General features: G+C 44.5%; 1 protein-coding gene across 1 annotated transcript; it reads right to left on the bottom strand.

The window, feature by feature from the left end:
• Positions 1-152: 152 nt before the first annotated feature.
• Positions 153-9,840, bottom strand: LOC116944954 (lysosomal thioesterase PPT2-B-like). The gene is made up of 8 exons (XM_032958936.2): positions 9,533-9,840; positions 7,961-8,114; positions 5,369-5,464; positions 5,140-5,244; positions 4,340-4,423; positions 3,539-3,623; positions 2,970-3,024; positions 153-1,600 (listed from the first exon to the last, which is right to left on the bottom strand). The coding sequence occupies exons 1-8, from the start codon at positions 9,683-9,685 to the stop codon at positions 1,457-1,459; spliced, it is 876 nt and encodes a 291-aa protein (XP_032814827.2). The 5' UTR covers positions 9,686-9,840; the 3' UTR covers positions 153-1,456.
• Positions 9,841-20,387: the final 10,547 nt, after the last annotated feature.

The raw sequence follows: 20,387 nt of genomic DNA, 5'->3' as shown, positions 1-20,387 counted from the left end.
TTGTGTTATGGTCAAAACGTCGTGAGAATTTTTATTGTTTTATATATTTTTTTATTATTTTATTGTTTCCCTTCAACGTGACTTTACCGAAAGAGCTAAGAATATGATTTACTGTACATGTTAAGAAACACACTTTTGAAAAAAAACAGCAATGTGTGCTTAATAGAATCAACTTTATTATTATTCTTGCAAGCAAAATAAAAACAATCATGTTAAATGATCTGTAATTTTCTCATCCTTGTTCCGCAAGTGTAGCATTTTCAAAAATAATTTAACAAAAAGTCATATACTGTACTTGTTGTATGACATCGTTTGATGTAAAAGCAAAGCACTCATCATTGGAATAAAAGAGATAGAAAAAAAGCAATCAAAATAATAATCCACATACAAAAAATCAACATGTAAATACGGTGTTGTATTTTGTGTTGCATTCGGTAAAAGCGTGCAGGAGAAATCTGAAATTGCTACCGAGTGAGTCGAAGGTATCGGCGGGTCCCACCTGTGGTGGCAAATGATTGGAGCATCATCCACTGTCGGCAGGAACCCTCGGGTGCGAGGGTTGATCAAGAAAAGTACTGGGACTACTTTTACTTAGACAAAACTAGTCATTTGGTGCCAAATCTGGTTAATTTGGTGGGCGAGGAACCAGGTGATGAGACTTGGTATTTTTATTGGAGGACAATCGTAGTCACCTCGACCAAAGACAGGTGCGCTCGAATGTGAAGACGATATCGATTGTATTTTTTGACGGTGAAGGTGTGTTCGTTCCACAAGGTCAGACAGTGAATCGTTTGTTTTATTTGGCCGTTCTGAAACGCCCCATGAGATGCAGATCGGCGGAAACGGCATGAAAAATGGGAGTTGGGTGTGCGGATCTTGCATCACGTTAACGCACCGTCACAATTCAGCACTGTCCATACAAGGATTTCTGGCTAAGGAAAACATTCCGCTGGTTCCTTGCCCTACATATTCACCAGATTTGGAAACAAATGACTTATTTTTTCTGTTCCCCTAGATTGAAACGCACCCAAAAGGAAAGACATGTCAGGATGTGCCAACCGTAATCCAAAATGCAACTCGAGACCTGAAAGTCTTCATGAAAGATGCCTCGACAAATGGCATGACCGCTGGAATCACTGTGTTCCATCAGGAGGAGACTACTTTGAAGGAGATGCATTTGATTAAGCATGTCGTCCTTTAGTTTTGTCTACATTCCGTCGATGTTGCATGTCATTTTTTTCCCTCCCAAATTTATATTTTCGATTAAACATACTCCACACTGCACTCTCATTGATGATATTTTTCTCATAAAAAAGCTACCAGGATAGCCTTGCTATCATTTGTGATCTAGAGATAAAATACTTGAATAAAATAATTGTAAGCATTTGCCGGCCGAGGTGGTACCAATAAAGAGGTTTGATCACGTGGCTCAAGTACCAAGGGTCGTTGAGCATGCCTATTTGAGCCACCTTACAATACAATTTTGAAATACATAATAGCTTTTGAGGAAGTTTGAGTGTGTTATGCCTGGAACAATGCACTTTGTGATCTTGCCAGTTTCACTCAGTGAGCGTAAGCCAAAGGTATCCTTCGTGTAGACCTGTAGGGTACGCACAGCACAAATGTAATGACAGTAACAATAAAAACTGTAGAGTTAAGAGAAAGGCAGCGAAGATATTCTGTTAGAATCTACTAGCAGCCCACACATTCTTTGGAGATTACCATTCAGACCTCCAGCGGCATATCAACGTCATTTCATATGTTGAAGCATCGATTCAGCAGTGCTACCCTGTTGCTTAACAGAAAGAGCAAAGGGAATGCATGCCACAAAGCTACTTCTGAAATGCCATTAAGTGAACTGGTCCACCACACACTTTCCACTCGCTCTGCCAATTTGAGTTTGTTACGTGACAGTCGTACCGACATTTTGGCATTCCCAAAGCTATAAATTAGCCAAATTAAATTCAGTGTGTTGGTTTATTTATGGTGTTATTTACGATATTGTTCTTACTTTGCTTTATGTAAAGAACTGGCTGTACTACCCGGCGTCGCCCGGGACATGGATTCACCACGCCCGGCCGCCTTTGTCCCCCCAGTGGCGATGTTCACACCACAACAGTTACTCGTTTGAGGCTGAGTCGACCTAGGGGAGGCCCAGGACCGGTTAAAATAATCGTCACCGGTGGTGGGCGTGAGCGGGAATCGAACTCGGGTCGCCGGGTTCGTAGCGCAGCGCGCTAACCACTACACTACAATGCGTTACGCTTCCACGTGCGAGGGTCACGTGACAGATTTGACGTCACAGCTCTCTTGCCGTGCAAAACATATATGCATTATTGAGCTCCCCCCCCCCCCCAAAAAAAAACCACAAAAGTGTATTTTTATATTTTTTGCATGGTGTACAGTCTGGAAAGTACCCGCATGACAAATCTCCAGTTTGTTGCATGTCGGGAAGTACGCTAAACATTTTGAACAGACGCATTCACAACTTTGTCTTAAATTTTGATTTAAGGCTTTCGTGACTGCAGGGATTCATATACTTGGTTCTTTCGGTAAAGTCACGTAGAAGGGAAACAATAAAATAATAAAAAAATATAATACAATACAATTCTCACGACGTTTCGACTGCAACACAAGCAATCATCATCAGGTGTGAAAACCACAGCAAGAAAATTTGAAAAAAGTGGCGTCCATCTGAACAAACTGTCAAATCGCTCTCCAGTGGTGCTAACGTTAAAAAATAACCGCCACTTTTTTCAAATTTTCTTGCTGTGGTTTTCACACCTGATGATTATTGCTTGTGTTGCAGTCGAAACAGCGTGAGAATTTTATTATTTAAATTTTTATTATTTTTTTGTTTTCCTTCTACGTGACTTTACCGAAAGAACCAAGAATATAACTTTGACTTATATATATTTGCCTTATATATATGGAGATGTAATGTATTGTCAAGTATACAAATGGCATACCTCCTGATTCCTCATATGCAAGATGTTCATTTTCTCGTCATAGGTCTCAAATAGGCTGTGAATGTGAAATATAAAACAAGTTCAATTGGCAATTAATTCTACACTAAAGTACAATATAAATATACAAAATGATTCCTACTATATAACTCAACTGCACTCGTGCAAAATAAATGGTCAGCAATCAAATATTGTATTCATGGCTTCCATCTTCATACATAAACTATGTAGAACTTGTTGGAAGGAGAGTGGGATATTCAAGCGGCCGTGTGGCCAGGTGTACAAAGGGGAGAGTTAGTGTGAAAGTGATAAAAGTATGTATCTTGAACTTTTTTCGCACCATACGTAGCCAACCGTGTTTATCAGAAGGTTCGAAAAAAGTGATGTTACGTGGAGTTGCATATTTAGTGGTATGAATCACAATGATAACGGTGATACACGTTTATCATTTACTGACTATGTTGAAAGAGAAGTCTTCGAGTCGTCCGTGAGCATTGTAGTGGACATATATCCTTATTTGTGCGAAAATGACCTTAAGCTCTGTTACCAATATTTTACGATACTGCGCTCACCTCGACTGCCAAGGTTTCAACACACCATCAGCAGGACTTCCAATGAGCACCAGGTTGTTGATGCGCAGAAAATTCCTTTTCCAAACTGAAAAGATTCAGAGTTTTGAGAAATAAATGCCAGTGGAAAATTAGTACCGTATTTAATTTGGCTGATTGACGTATTACTACTATAATGAGCCAAGGATATCTATTTGTGTGTAACGCGCGCGACGTCACTCCACATGCTGCACCCCCCCCGTCATTAATATTCATGAGCGGGTGACGTCACTCCACATGTAGCACACCCCTTCATTAATAATCATGAGCAGGTGACGTCACTCCACATCGAACAGCCCCCCTCACTAATAAGCATTATAAGGTGACGTCTTCCAAATGGACACCCCCCCCCCCTCAATTAATAATAATTAGCTGCTGACGTCACTCCACATGGGGGGGGGCGAGGCGCCTCCTCCCCCCTCCTCGGCGTCAACTCACAACCCTCACTACAAAGGCAGAACCCTCACGTCATCACGTGATCTCCGTGACGCTGTTGTTGAGACATCAAAGTAAAAAGGACGTCGTGATGAACAAGGGATTATAACATTTAAATGAAATAGGTCTGTGTCACCGCGCCCTTACAAATTGCACACGCATTGATGCAATGAATATATCACGTCGCGGGCTGATTTTCTCTTGCAAGTTTCACATTTACTGCAATATACCCGGTCCTTGGATGGGCAAAAAGCGCGTAATATAATATTTGGCCTGAGGCACTGTTTCATAATTTTTCCGGCGTTTTAACATTTTTAAGAGCATGCATACCATTGGCATATTGGTTGTATATCTGACTGTTGAGAAGAGGCAGGAATTTGTTGTACTTTTTATATTGCACTTGATGGATAGGATCTGAAACAATGTTGAATTAGTGTTAGACAGTAAAAGAAAACATTTAAAACTTTTACAAGGATAATGCATTTTTACAACCTGCTATAAAAAATATAAACTACATTATATGACTGTACTGTAATATTTTTTGAATTACACTTGAATAACCAAGGACGCCTGAGTATCAACACTCTTTTTCAGCAGGTTTCTGACAAGAAGCATGGTGCGATTTTTGCAATGTATAATCCTGAAATGTGGAAATTTCAGGTATTTTTTTTGCAATCGGAGTAAATCGGTCAACACAGAGGAAACCAACGCAAAACGGAAATAGAACATATTAACTCCACACACAAGGGAGCCCCAGTCGGAAATCGACCCATGGCCCTTGTTGTTGTTGTGAGGCACAAGTGTTACCACTGCGTCACCCTGCTGCACAAATTTAGTACGTGGAGCCCTTTTGTCAATCCACTGCTGGATAATGGCATCCCCACACCGTGTGGGTCTCCACAGCTATTTGACCATACTTTACTACACTGGTCAGTTAGAGTTCGAAAGAGCAGTAGTTTGGACTGGTTTTGATATCACTTGCCAGTGATGTTCCGTGGCCAGGTTCACATCACAGTGCGCTAACCACTGCGCCACTGCCCCACCCCTGTAATAAATGACCATACTTGATATTCTTAACCTTAAGGCCAAACTACTTTCACTGATAAACCTACATTCATGCAGGCACATACCATTCCAGTAGTTGCATAGCGACAGTTTTTGGCCGAATCTGTTGTAGCAGAATTTGTAGACCTTTGACCTTCGCAAAGGCAAGATCTTCCTGACAACAGATGGAACTACACAAAACATTGGATCAAAAAGTGAAGTTAGACTAACGTTTAAATTGAAACTGTTACACAAACACATTTCCATCAGAAGTAAAACAAATATATGATTTTGAACTTTGAAATGGCACCGTACCTCCGTATTCGCCCATCTGTGGGGAAGCTAACGAAATGAAGGCGTCCACATTGTGATGCGGCAATAAATACAATGCTGCACGGCAGAGCAGGCCACCTGGTGGAAGAGACGATGGCAAAACGTGCATTGGTTACAGTCTCCGGGATGCTGTTGAAGTGGAGTTCATGGGCTGGAACACGAAGACCTGCAATCCAGCGGCCTACTGGTTCATTCTCCCAGCATGGGCGAATTTCTTAATCCCACCCAACCTGCCCACCACCTTTGTCCATCCAACAGTGTACAAGTATACGGGTTCACCGCGGTGAGTCGATCTTCCGGTCGCGCGTGGGTGATCTCAGATCTCCCAACGTGTTGAGCCAGTGTGGAGCAGTAGGCCAAACACCCTCTAGAGCAGTGGTTCTTAACCTGGGGTGTATGCAACCCCTGGAGATGCGAGTTGCCCTTTCTGGGGGTGCGAGACATGGCCAGATTTTCTTTTAGAAGGTAAATAATCGAAAACACAAATTAAGCACGGGCACGTAAGTACAACTACTTTGTAACATCAAACTCCTCTATGTATTTATTAACATTGTACATTTTTTTTAACGATTGAGGACCAAAGGGGCGCAGGCTGCAGTGGAGGTTCAGAACCACTGCTCGAGAGGGGTTCTCAAGAGCTATTTCCTGTGGAGGTCATTCTACCAGCAGTGCCAAGAGCAGGCAATTGAAGGGCAACACCTTTCCCTTTCCAGTCTCAAGTTCGTACATGTGCTGCTTTGGCACAAGACAGCCAGTGGAGAGGCTATTTAAAGGATTTAATTAAAATTCACACCATTATTGAAGCTATTAAAACCATTGGAATTAGTCTCATTTACACTGGCGACAGCTAGGAAGGCCCCTGTCATACAATTGGCAGACTTGTTAAATGCAGACACAAGGAGATACGAAGATAAAAAAAAATCATTTTAACTGCAAAGTCGAATTCAAAATCAAAATACAATGCAATTCAGGACTTATCTTACCATATCAAATTTGATTTGGATTCAATTTACGGTACGTTTACTTGCCTTTCAAACAATACATGGTTCCATTTTAAAAACATTTGATTGTTGTTTCTGTAAATTGGTAGTGTATCAAAGCATGCTTTATAAATATGATTCATGAACATCTACTAAAATCACATATACAGGTAATTATCATGACGTGTTATCTCCAATCGAAGGGGTCGACAGTCTTGAATTCCCATCTTTTTCCATCCCTTATTTCTTGTAACCTGGCACACATTGTTATTGTCAATAAAACCACTACACGACTGCATGCTGTCCCTACAATCACTTCTCAGCCTCCTGTTCCATCTCTTGTCCTCACTCTCACCAGTAAACATGCAAGGTTCATCGAACCCTCTTGTGTGTCACCGCTCAACCCAAAATTTGCGCCGTTTTTATCGCTCTGCTCTTTGCAATACAGTGTGCTTCAAAAAAAACGTTAACACTTTTTTAGACTCTGCAACATCGAGAAATGTGCTGCTGCCTCTGGGCTCTGGAGACCACCTGGAGAAGATTCCAGGCCACGCGTTGACAACGATGGCGAACACGTGGAGACTATTTGAAGCTATTAACATACATTTGTTATCATGTTTTGTTATCATGTTACAGTGTGGTATTATCCGTTATATCTCCATTAAAAACGCTAGTCCCATGTAAGTGTTAATATTTTTATGAAGCACACTGTATTTATTCATTTTGTCAATCTTTCAACCCGGCGGAATTTCATCATTATTCTCAGAACCTACATTTCTCGACTAACCAGCCGTCATTCGCTGTTCAATCCATGAATTAATGTTCAACCTGTCATATAGCCCTCCCCATCGGGCGGATCATGGACTTTTTTTTACCATACTTCCCCACACTGATCAGTGAAGATTGCTGAATGCGGTAGAGCACAAAGAAGCGAGAGCACTGACGCATAGCACAACAATGGAGATTTGCTGTAATACCCTCTACTGCCAGCAATGTAGTCCCAGGAAATATATACTGTCCTGTATATTGTAATAATTTTTGTAACTCGCAAATGCGCACAGAATTTGCCCACATCTCTCAGAAGCGCGCGGAACAACAAGCGAGCAGGAAGGCTGCCAGGTGGTGAGCCGGCACCGACAATTGCCCAAGTTCTGTGGTCCTGGATATATTACGGTGTTGTCGGCCAATTAATGAGTGTTTACACGTGGAAGGTAACCGGAGCACCTGGAGAAAACCCAAAACGCGTGACGGGTAAACACTCTTTCCCATAACAGACATATGGGTTGTTTATCGAACTGTTGAGAAGGGGCAGGAATATGTTGTACTTTGCGTATCGCACTGGATGGATAGGACCTAAAACAATGCTGAGTCGATGTTAGACAATAAAATAAAACATTTTACACTTTAACAGGTGGAGACCACATTTTTTGTGCGATCCATCAACCCTCGCTTCCAAAGTACTGGATTACAGACGAGCGCCACCACCGGTCCAGCTAATGTGGTAACAATAATATATCATATCTTCTAATGATATCAAGTAATTTGGATGGTAAAGTAGGTGAATGTGTGGACTCCCCTTGGACATACACGGTACCTTCCGAGTAACAGATGAGGTGGATGCCATTCGGGAATCTCTTCATGATGGGCCGCAGCTTGCGCGCAAGACCGTGCACTTGCTTCCACATGGGCTGCAGGCTTTTGAATCCGTTATAGATATTGATGGAGATCACCTTTGTGTTCGGATGTGCCTGGGATTACACAAGTATAAGTCATGGTGGAGTTAAAGTGATAGCTCAAAGGCAAATATGTGAATTCGATGTGTGACGTTGAGTATGAACTCGTGCGTGGCGTAAAGGTTCATGCTAGATTTGGAGAATGTTCCCCCATCATGATGCAGCATGAACCTGAAATAATATAGAGAAGCACCCCTTACACACACCTTTACTCTCGATTGCTGTTACTGTGGTCAACTGGATTCTGTTCTTGGATAATATAAATGTTTTTTGATAATCGCCTCCTATCACACCTAGTTTGTATTTTGCTTGGCGATTTGTGTTTCGCATGGATTTTTCTTTGGGTCCTCCGATTTCCCCTACACATTTAGAAACATGCGTTTAGGGTATGAGGCTGCTATACATTTCGACGTGATAAGCCACTCTGTTGAGCCGTCATTTGTGGCCAGGTCTCTTCTGAAAAAGCGCTACATAGCTCAGTGGGCCTTACCTGGTTAAAATAAAAATAGTTACGTTTCTAAAAATAGTATATTTTACATACAGTACATTGTTTTTAGAAAAGGTAAAGGCACATTCCTGAAATTGCTAGCTCATGCCACAGCTCTAGAAAGCTGCTCTAGTAAGCCCCTCGTGGGTGAATTTGGCCTACCCTTCCACGCTGGCCCTGAAGTCTTAGACTTGGTGGGTACACCCACACTTTGCCCCCACCACACACGACCTGTCAATTGACTTTTAATCGTGCCCCGATTTATGCTGCTGAGTGGACAGAGGTAGGGTAATAAACGTGCTAATTGATGAAACCTGTTCAGCATGGGTTTCCTCTGCTTTCTCTGGTTTCCTTCCATAGATAAGGAAAAATAAACCTTCTGTAACTGCTTTTGCCCAAATATCAGAATGCTAAAAGAAAAATACCTGCAAATTACTCAGCTGGGTTTACATATAGAAGTAACATCATCCCTCCTGCAAATACTTGGCAGGAACCTCCTGAAAAAAATAGTATTGCGATTCAATGAGGCTTCATTGGGTATCAGCATTTTTTTACCCACGGATAAACAGAGAACATTTGTGGACAATCCTATGAGTAATAGAAACGGCGACATTGCTCAACCACATTACAGCGGATAACAGAAGATCCACTGTTGTTTGCACCTGTGTTCATGTTACATATGCAGCTAAAATGTAACTAAGAATAATGCGCATCATGTTAAATGGAAGGAAAATGTGACTATAAATGCAAACACAACACTGTAATATCAGAAGCACCACGTATTTTATTTATCCAGCTTATGACTCTCATGATATTGTCCTCCCAACGTGTCTAAGTGATGTTAACGTTTCTGCGTTATTGAAATTTATATTTAACTATTACAGTACTTAAGCTAGTTGTCAGTGAGGCCGCATACAGTAAAGCCGAATATAGTTACCGTACATACCCTCACAATGTTCCTTTTCAAGACTCTGAAATCACTTGACTTTCCAAGCAAGCCATGCACATTGACGATTGGCTTGTAAGCAACAGTGGAAATAACAAAGGCACTAAGAGCAAACAAAATTAGACTCCGGGTAAATTTGCAGTAAAAAAACATGGTTATGTTTTTTTGTCTTTAACGTGTCACTCTTGTTTGAAAATTCACAACTAAAAAAAATGTAAAATAGAAAAGCGTGAAGAAAAGACAAACAGCTGAGGTTCAACGAAACCCAAGATACAGACTCGGTTTGTCTGAATATATAGGGTGTGGAGCAAAAGGGGAGTTCTGCAATGTGGTAACAGATTGCCTTCAATAAAAGAGGAACTTAGCCTTGTGCTGAATGTTTTTACAATGAGTCAAGTTGCCTTTATAGAACGAGTGAATATTTGGATGCTATGTAATTGAATAAAAAAACACAACTAATAATTAAAAGAACAAATACATGAAATGGACCATTCTAAACTTTCTAAAATTAATGCTTGGAATATACTTGGGTCAGTTAGTCATTTAATTTCAGGTAAGGCCCTAGGCATTGGTTATATCCAGGGAGAAAACATTATTTTTCAAAATGTTGTAAATCGATTGGTAGTATACATATAGAGTATTTACAAACTGTTGCAAATATCCTGATGGGATTGCAAAACACTCCTTTGTTGCCAATGACAGCTGTGGTCGATCACAGCTGCAATACTACTTGAAAAAAACTAAATCAGATTTCATCACTTTGTGCAATCTAAAATAGCCACAGATCACAGGATAAATGTTTCCACCATTTTTAGAAATCAACCTTTTTATGCGCAAGGGCGACGAGTGTGATGCTGCACTCATAGGTGTTGTTTATGAGAAGTTTCATTTCGCTTAAATGTTATTTTAGAAACATTTTGACATCACTCCTTAACGTGACCCCTGTGGGCACTGTTTTAATAGGTATGGTAGGAAAATGCCCTCCATTAGCACAGCTGTCAGAAGGATTGTGATTTCTATTCGTGTTTTCAAAATAATTGTCTGCAAAAAAGTTGAACAATTGTTCATCACAAAAGCAGACGAAATGTGACAACATTGGGGGGTTTTCCTCTCTGGCTATCAGCAAAAAAAAACCATTTGTTCCTTCCAAGTGGCATGCATGCTAATCATTTAGCAAGTCGTTTTTTTGCGAAAAACAAACATTCAGCTCATTACTTCCCCCGGACTGCGGCTATGCTCGCAATTTCGCTACTTACGGTAAAACCTGGGGCAATAATTATCCACGGTCAGTGTGGGCACAACGTGTGTGTGTGTGTACCTTACTCTTACAAAAATCACTTCTGTTTTTTTGCATTGCAACAATAAATCTCATTTAACCATACCGACTCAGTACATCCTCACTAACATTGCCTTACAACAAAAATATAAAATAATAATGAAAGAAACATTGCCAGAAACGTCGCATTGTTTAATATTGATCGCCCCGTGTACATACACGTTTTCTAAAACCTTATAAACTAATCCGACTTACACTTTTGCTACGAAAATAAATAATTATGGGTGCTCATTTCTATTACGCGTACAGAAGAATGAGAGGCTTCAATGAGTGAATGAGAGGATTGATTAAATTAACGAGGGAGGAACGAGTCAGTGATTGAGAAATGTATGAAAATATGAGGAAAGAATGCATTAATGAATGCGGAAATGAGAGATAAATGGGCGAATGAAAAGAACGAGACGATTGAGTGAGTGAACGAATGAGTGGAATTAGTGATTTAATTGCCATAATGAGAATGAATTCGATGAATACGTGAACGAATGAGTGCCTGGATGAGAGATAAACGAGTACATGAGGGATGAATGAGTGAGTGGTGTCTGCTGAGGGTTAGATGTCAAGTGAGTGCCTGGTTGGTAACTGCTAGTGGGTGTCAGGGGAGGGGAAACTGGTGAGTGTCAGGTGAGTAGTAACTGGTGAGTGTCAGGTGAGTAGTATCTGGTGAGTGTCAGGTGAGTTGTAACTGGTGAGTGTCAGGTGAGTGGTATCTGGTGAGAGTGTCAGGTGAGTGGAATCTGGTGTCAGGTGAGTGGTATCTGGTGAGAGTGTCAGGTGAGTGGTATCTGGTGAGAGTGTCAGGTGAGTGGTATCTGGTGTCAGGTGAGTAGTATCTGGTGAGTGTCAGGTGAGTGGTATCTGGTGAGAGTGTCAGGTGAGTGGTATCTAGTGAGAGTGTCAGGTGAGTGGTATCTGGTGAGAGTGTCAGGTGAGTAGTATCTGGTAAGTGTCAGGTGAGTGTTATCTGGTGAGAGTGTCAGGTGAGTGGTATCTGGTGAGAGTGTCAGGTGAGTGGTATCTGGTGAGTGTCAGGTGAGTGGTATCTGGTGAGAGTGTCAGGTGAGTGGTATCTGGTGAGAGTGTCAGGTGAGTGGTATCTGGTGAGAGTGTCAGGTGAGTGGTATCTGGTGAGAGTGTCAGGTGAGTGGTATCTGGTGAGAGTGTCAGGTGAGTAGTATCTGGTGAGTGTCAGGTGAGTGGTATCTGGTGAGAGTGTCAGGTGAGTGGTATCTGGTGTCAGGTGAGTGGTATCTGGTGAGTGTCAGGTGAGTGGTAACTGGTGAGAGTGTCAGGTGAGTGGTATCTAGTGAGAGTGTAAGGTGAGTGGTATCTGGTGAGAGTGTCAGGTGAGTGGTATCTGGTGAGAGTGTCAGGTGAGTGGTATCTGGTGAGAGTGTCAGGTGAGTGGTATCTGGTGAGAGTGTCAGGTGAGTGGTATCTAGTGAGAGTGTCAGGTGAGTGGTATCTGGTGAGAGTGTCAGGTGAGTAGTATCTGGTGAGTGTCAGGTGAGTGTTATCTGGTGAGAGTGTCAGGTGAGTGGTATCTGGTGAGAGTGTCAGGTGAGTGGTATCTGGTGAGTGTTAGGTGAGTGGTATCTGGTGAGAGTGTCAGGTGAGTAGTATCTGGTGAGTGTCAGGTGAGTGGTATCTGGAGAGAGTATCAGGTGAGTGGTATCTGGTGAGTGTGTGAGGTGAGTAGTATCTGGTGAGAGTATCAGGTGAGTAGTATCTGGTGAGAGTGTCAGGTGAGTAGTATCTGGTGAGAGTGTCAGGTGAGTGGTATCTGGTGTCAGGTGAGTGGTATCTGGTGAGTGTCAGGTGAGTGGTATCTGGTGAGAGTGTCAGGTGAGTGGTATCTAGTGAGAGTGTCAGGTGAGTGGTATCTGGTGAGTGTGTCAGGTGAGTGGTATCTGGTGAGAGTATCAGGTGAGTGGTATCTGGTGAGAGTGTCAGGTGAGTAGTACCTGGTGAGAGTGTCAGGTGAGTGGTATCTGGTGAGTGTCAGGTGAGTGGTATCTGGTGAGAGTGTCAGGTGAGTGGTATCTGATGAGTGTCAGGTGAGTGGTATCTGGTGAGAATGTCAGGTGAGTAGTATCTGGTGAGAGTGTCAGGTGAGTGGTATCTGGTGAGTGTCAGGTGAGTGGTATCTGGTGAGAGTGTCAGGTGAGTGGTATCTGATGAGTGTCAGATGAGTGGTATCTGGTGAGAGTGTCAGGTGATTAGTATCTGGTGAGAGTGTCAGGTGAGTGGTATCTGGTGAGTGTCAGGTGAGTGGTATCTGGTGAGAGTTTCAGGTGAGTGGTATCTGGTGAGTGTCAGGTGAGTAGTATCTGGTGAGAGTGTCAGGTGAGTAGTATCTGGTGAGTATCAGGTGAGTAGTATCTGGTGAGTGTCAGGGGAGTGGTATCTGATGAGTGTCAGGTGAGTGGTATCTGGTGAGTGTCACGTGAGTAGTATCTGGTGAGAGTTTCAGGTGAGTAGTATCTGGTGAGAGTGTCAGGTGAGTAGTATCTGGTGAGAGTGTCAGGTGAGTGGTATCTGGTGAGTGTCAGGTGAGTGGTATCTGGTGAGTGTCAGGTGAGTGGTATCTGGTGAGTGTCAGGTGAGTGGTATCTGGTGAGAGTGTCAGGTGAGTGGTATCTGATGAGTGTCAGATGAGTGGTATCTGGTGAGAGTGTCAGGTGATTAGTATCTGGTGAGAGTGTCAGGTGAGTGGTATCTGGTGAGTGTCAGGTGAGTGGTATCTGGTGAGAGTTTCAGGTGAGTGGTATCTGGTGAGTGTCAGGTGAGTAGTATCTGGTGAGAGTGTCAGGTGAGTAGTATCTGGTGAGTATCAGGTGAGTAGTATCTGGTGAGTGTCAGGGGAGTGGTATCTGATGAGTGTCAGGTGAGTGGTATCTGGTGAGTGTCACGTGAGTAGTATCTGGTGAGAGTTTCAGGTGAGTAGTATCTGGTGAGAGTGTCAGGTGAGTAGTATCTGGTGAGAGTGTCAGGTGAGTGGTATCTGGTGAGTGTCAGGTGAGTGGTATCTGGTGAGTGTCAGGTGAGTGGTATCTGGTGAGTGTCAGGTGAGTGGTATCTGGTGAGAGTGTCAGGTGAGTGGTATCTAGTGAGAGTGTCAGGTGAGTGGTATCTGGTGAGAGTGTCAGGAGAGTAGTATCTGGTGAGTGTCAGGTGAATGTTATCTGGTGAGAGTGTCAGGTGAGTGGTATCTGGTGAGAGTGTCAGGTGAGTGGTATCTGGTGAGTGTTAGGTGAGTGGTATCTGATGAGAGTATCAGGTGAGTGGTATCTGGTGAGTGTGTCAGGTGGGTAGTATCTGGTGAGAGTATCAGGTGAGTAGTATCTGGTGAGAGTGTCAGGTGAGTAGTATCTGGTGAGAGTGTCAGGTGAGTGGTATCTGGTGTCAGGTGAGTGGTATCTGGTGAGTGTCAGGTGAGTGGTATCTGGTGAGAGTGTCAGGTGAGTGGTATGTAGTAAGAGTGTCAGGTGAGTGGTATCTGGTGAGAGTGTCAGGTGAGTAGTATCTGGTGAGTGTCAGGTGAGTGTTATCTGGTGAGAGTGTCAGGTGAGTGGTATCTGGTGAGAGTGTCAGGTGAGTGGTATCTGGTGAGTGTTAGGTGAGTGGTATCTGGTGAGAGTGTCAGGTGAGTAGTATCTGGTGAGTGTCAGGTGAGTGGTATCTGGTGAGAGTATCAGGTCAGTGGTATCTGGTGAGGGTGTCAGGTGAGTAGTATCTGGTGAGAGTATCAGGTGAGTAGTATCTGGTGAGAGTGTCAGGTCAGTAGTATCTGGTGAGAGTGTCAAGTGAGTGGTATATGGTGTCAGGTGAGTGGTATCTGGTGAGTGTCAGGTGAGTGGTATCTGGTGAGAGTGTCAGGTGAGTGGTATCTAGTGAGTGTCAGGTGAGTGTTATCTGGTGAGAGTGTCAGGTGAGTGGTATCTGGTGAGAGTGTCAGGTGAGTGGTATCTGGTGAGTGTTAGGTGAGTGGTATCTGGTGAGAGTGTCAGGTGAGTAGTATCTGGTGAGTGTCAGGTGAGTGGTATCTGGTGAGAGTATCAGGTGAGTGGTATCTGGTGAGTGTGTCAGGTGAGTAGTATCTGGTGAAAGTGTCAGGTGAGTAGTATCTGGTGAGAGTGTCAGGTAAGTGGTATCTGGTGAGTGTCAGGTGAGTGGTATCTGGTGAGAGTGTCAGGTGAGTGGTATCTGATGAGTGTCAGGTGAGTGGTATCTGGTGAGAGTGTCAGGTGATTAGTATCTGGTGAGAGTTTCAGGTGAGTGGTATCTAGTGAGAGTCAGGTGAGTAGTATCTGGTGAGAGTGTCAGGTGAGTGGTATCTGGTGAGAATTTCAGGTGAGTGGTATCTGGTGAGTGTCACGTGAGTAATATCTGGTGAGAGTGTCAGGTGAGTAGTATCTGGTGAGTATCAGCTGAGTAGTATCTGGTGAGTGTCAGGTGAGTGGTATCTGGTGAGTGTCAGGTGAGTGGTATCTGGTGAGTGTCACGTGAGTAGTATCTGGTGAGAGTTTCAGGTGAGCAGTATCTGGTGAGAGTGTCAGGTGAGTAGTATCTGGTGAGAGTGTCAGGTGAGTGGTAACTGGTGAGTGTCAGGTGAGTGGTATCTGGTGAGTGTGTCAGGTGAGTGGTATCTGGTGAGTGTCAGGTGAGTGGTATCTGGTGAGTGTCAGGTAAGTAGTAACTGGTGAGAGTGTCAGGTGAGTGGTATCTGGTGAGTGTCAGGTGAGTAGTATCTGGTGAGAGTGTCAGGTGAGCAGTATCTGGTGAGTGTCAGGTGAGTGTTATCTGGTGAGAGTGTCAGGTGAGTGGTATCTAGTGAGAGTGTCAGGTGAGTGGTATCTGGTGAGTGTCACGTGAGTAGTATCTGGTGAGAGTTTCAGGTGAGTAGTATCTGGTGAGAGTGTCAGGTGAGTGTTATCTGGTGAGAGTGTCAGGTGAGTAGTATCTTGTGAGATTGTCAGGTGAGTGGTATCTGGTGAGTGTTAGGTGAGTGGTATCTGGTGAGAGTGTCAGGTGAGTGGTATCTGATGAGTGTCAGGTGAGTGGTATCTGGTGAGAGTGTCAGGTGATTAGTATCTGGTGAGAGTTTCAGGTGAGTGGTATCTGGTGAGAGTCAGGTGAGTAGTATCTGGTGAGAGTGTCAGGTGAGTGGTATCTGGTGAGAATTTCAGGTGAGTGGTATCTGGTGAGTGTCACGTGAGTAATATCTGGTGAGAGTGTCAGGTGAGTAGTATCTGGTGAGTATCAGCTGAGTAGTATCTGGTGATTGTCAGGGGAGTGGTATCTGGTGAGTGTCAGGTGAGTGGTATCTGGTGCGTGTCACGTGAGTAGTATCTGGTGAGAGTTTCAGGTGAGCAGTATCTGGTGAGAGTGTCAGGTGAGTAGTATCTGGTGAGAGTGTCAGGTGAGTGGTAACTGGTGAGTGTCAGGTGAGTGGTATCTGGTGAGTGTGTCAGGTGAGTGGTATCTGGTGAGTGTCAGGTGAGTGGTATCTGGTGAGTGTCAGGTAAGTAGTAACTGGTGAGAGTGTCAGGTGAGTGGTATCTGGTGAGTGTCAGGTGAGTAGTATCTGGTGAGAGTGTCAGGTGAGCAGTATCTGGTGAGTGTCAGGTGAGTGTTATCTGGTGAGAGTGTCAGGTGAGTGGTATCTAGTGAGAGTGTCAGGTGAGTGGTATCTGGTGAGTGTCACGTGAGTAGTATCTGGTGAGAGTTTCAGGTGAGTAGTATCTGGTGAGAGTGTCAGGTGAGTGTTATCTGGTGAGAGTGTCAGGTGAGTAGTATCTTGTGAGATTGTCAGGTGAGTGGTATCTGGTGAGTGTCAGGTGAGTGGTATCTGGTGAGAGTGTCAGGTGAGTGGTATCTGGTGAGTGTCAGTTGAGTGGTATCTGGTGAGAGTGTCAGGTGAGTAGTATCTGGTGAGTGTCAGGTGAGTGGTATCTGGTGAGAGTGTTAGGTGAGTGCTATCTGGTGAGAGTGTCAGGTGAGTAGTATCTGGTGAGTGTGTCAGGTGAGTGGTATCTGGTGAGTGTGTCAGGAGAGTGGTATCTGGTGAGTGTGTCAGGTGAGTGGTATCTGGTGAGAGTGTCAGGTGAGTAGTATCTGGAGAGAGTGTCAGGTGAGTGGTATAGGTGAGTGGTAACTGGTGAGAGTGTCAGGTGAGTGGTATCTGGTGAGTGTGTCAGGTGAGTGGTATCTATTGAGAGTGTCAGGTGAGTAGTATCTGGTGAGAGTGTCAGGTGAGTAGTATCTGGTGAGTGTCAGTTGAGTGGTATCTGGTGAGAGTGTCAGGTGAGTGGTATCTGGTGAGTGTCAGGTGAGTGGTATCTGGTGAGTGTCAGGTGAGTGGTATCTGGTGAGTGTCAGGTGAGTAGTATCTGGTGAGAGTGTCAGGTGAGTAGTATCTGGTGAGTGTCAGGTGAGTGTTATCTGGTGAGTGTCAGGTGAGTGGTATCTGGTGAGAGTGTCAGGTGAGTTGTATCTGGTGAGTGTCAGGTGAGTGGTATCTGGTGAGTGTCAGGTGAGTGGTATCTGGTGAGAGTGTCAGGTGAGTGGTATCTGGTGAGAGTGTCAGGTGAGTGGTATCTAGTGAGAGTGTCAGGTGAGTGGTATCTGGTGAGAGTGTCAGGTGAGTGGTATCTGGTGAGAGTGTCAGGTGAGTGGTATCTGGTGAGAGTGTCAGGTGAGTGGTATCTGGTGAGAGTGTCAGGTAAGTGGTATCTGGTGAGTGTGAGGTGAGTAGTATCTGGTGAGGGTGTCAGGTGAGTAGTATCTGGTGAGAGTGTCAGGTGAGTGGTATCTGGTGTCAGGTGAGTGGTATCTGGTGAGTGTCAAGTGAGTGGTATCTGGTGAGAGTGTCAGGTGAGTAGTATCTGGTGAGAGTGTCAGGTGAGTGGTATCTGGTGTCAGGTGAGTGGTATCTGGTGAGTGTCAAGTGAGTGGTATCTGGTGAGAGTGTCAGGTGAGTGGTATCTGGTGAGAGTGTCAGGTGAGTGGTATCTGGTGAGAGTGTCAGGTGAGTGGTATCTGGTGAGAGTGTCAGGTGAGTAGTATCTGGCGAGTGTCCGGTGAGTGGTATCCGATGAGAGTGTCAGGTGAGTGGTATCTGGTGTCAGGTGAGTGGTATCTGGTGAGTGTCAGGTGAGTGGTATCTGGTGAGAGTGTCAGGTGAGTAGTATCTGGTGAGTGTGTCAGGTGAGTGGTATCTGGTGGGTGTCAGGTGAGTAGTATCTGGTGAGTGTGTCAGGTGAGTGGTATCTGGTGAGTGTCAGGTGAGTGGTATCTGGTGAGAGTGTCAAGTGAGTGGTATCTGGTGAGTGTCAGGTGAGTAGTATCTGGTGAGAGTGTCAGGTGAGTGGTATCTGCTGAGAGTGTCAGGTGAGTGGTATCTGGTGAGAGTGTCAGGTGAGTGGTATCTGGTGAGAGTGTTAGGCAAGTGTATCTGGTGAGAGTGTCAGGTGAGTAGTATCTGGTGAGAGTGTTAGGCAAGTGTATCTGGTGAGAGTGTCAGGTGAGTAGTATCTGGTGAGAGTGTCAGGTGAGTGGTATCTGGTGAGAGTGTCAGGTGAGTGGTATCTGGTGAGTGTCAGGTGAGTGGTGTCTGGTGAGAGTGTCAGGTGAGTGGTATCTGGTGATAGTGTCAGCTGGTGAGTGGTATCTGGTGAGAGTGTCAGCTGGTGAGTGGTATCTGGTGAGAGTGTCACGTGGTGAGTGGTATCTGGTGAGAGTGTCAACTGGTGAGTGGTATCTGGTGAGAGTGTCACGTGGTGAGTGGTATCTGGTGAGAGTGTCAACTGGTGAGTGGTATCTGGTGAGAGTGTCAGCTGGTGAGTGATATCTGGTGAGAGTGTCAGCTGGTGAGTGGCATTCTAGTAAAAGTGTCAGCTGGTGAGTTGTATCTGGTGAGTGTCAGCTAGTGAGTGGCATCAGGTGAGTGTATCAGCTGGTGAGTGACATCTGGTGAGTGTATCAGCTGGTGAGTGACATCTGGTGGGAGTGTCAACTAGTGAGTGGTATCTGGTGAGAGTGTCAGCTGGTGAGTAGTTTCTGGTGAGTGTCAGTTTGGTGAGTGGTATCTAGTGAGAGTGTCACGTGGTGAGTAGTATCTGGTGAGAGTGTCAGGAGGTGAGTGGTATCTGGTGAGTGTCAGTTGGTGAGTGGTATCTAGTGAGAGTGTCAGCTGGTGAGTGGCATTCTGGTAAAAGTGTTAGCTGGTGAGTTGTATCTGGTGTCAGCTAGTGAGTGGCATCAGGTGAGTGTATCAGCTGGTGAGTGACATCTGGTGGGAGTGTCAACTAGTGAGTGGTATCTGGTAAGCGTGTCAGCTGGTGAGTGGTATCTGGTGAGAGTGTCAGCTGGTGAGTGGTGTTCTTGTGAGAGTGTCAGCTGGTGAGTAGTATCTGGTGAGAGTGTCAGCTGGTGATGGTATCTGGTGAGAGTGTCAGCTGGTCAGAAAACCAGTAAGGGGAGACGAGGTGAAAGAACGGGACTAAACCGATGAGGAGGTAAATCAGTGTGTTGGACGGCGCTCTACTCTAGAGCAGTGGTTCTCAAAGTCTGCTTCCCCAGACCACCAGATGGTCCGCGAAGGTCCTCCAGGTAGTCCGCGCGGCTGTGATCTGGGAACAATGACAATTTTTACTAAACATTATGTTGTTTGGGACTTCAATTAATGTTTTACTGATGATATTTGATTAAAAACAAGTCAGGTAAACTCGTTTTACACGTGGGCTTTCGCGACCAATATCATCAATAATACAGTTTTTTTTGGGCTGCCGCCTGATGAAGCTAGCTGTAATTACTGGCGAAACGTCGCACTCAGATGGTAAATGTTGTGGCTTTGCTCTCCAACACACAGGCGTATTGTACTAGTAATTAATTGGTATGTTCTATTTACGCCACACACCTTACTAATTGGCTGTGTCGGGTGGTGGTGGGTTTAACGACACAATATTTACGCGATCCAACCCCAAAACAAACTGTATGAGGTAAACTACCCTGAATAAACTACCCTAACTCTAAGATCTAAACGTACCGCACACCTCCCTAAAAAAAAGCATAGCTGAGTAAAAAAATAAAGTTAATCATTTGTATTTTACCAGGGGGTGGGGGGAGCTTCTGTGGAATTGTTTGCGTCGACTGAGTGGTCCGTGGGCCAAAACAAGTTTAAAGCAACGCCGCTCGATGCACCCGATCATGCTCACCAATACAGGAGAGTGATGACCTTAACGCGTGGCTTTCAGGATTACTTTACAGTACTAACTCTGAACCCTAGGGGTCACTGTCGTTCCGGTGGAGAACTCGCGATCACGGATCAACAAACAACAAGCGGAGCAAACGAAGGCAACGCAACGACATCGCGAAGTGAAACTGGGTTTCGGCTCGGCCTTTCATTTCAACGCAGAGCTCAGATTTTATTTATTTATTTTATTTCACCCGTCTCTGTTTGGTAGGCTATTTGGCAGAGGGCGTGGAAAATATTCCACGATTAATTGTGTCCTGCAATAC

Source organism: Petromyzon marinus, chromosome 22, assembly GCF_048934315.1.
Source record: "Petromyzon marinus isolate PM22_M1 ecotype Great Lakes invasive population chromosome 22, UKy_Petmar_22M1.pri1.0, whole genome shotgun sequence".
NCBI lineage: Eukaryota > Metazoa > Chordata > Hyperoartia > Petromyzontiformes > Petromyzontidae > Petromyzon > Petromyzon marinus.
This window is presented reverse-complemented; position numbering and strand designations above follow the sequence as displayed.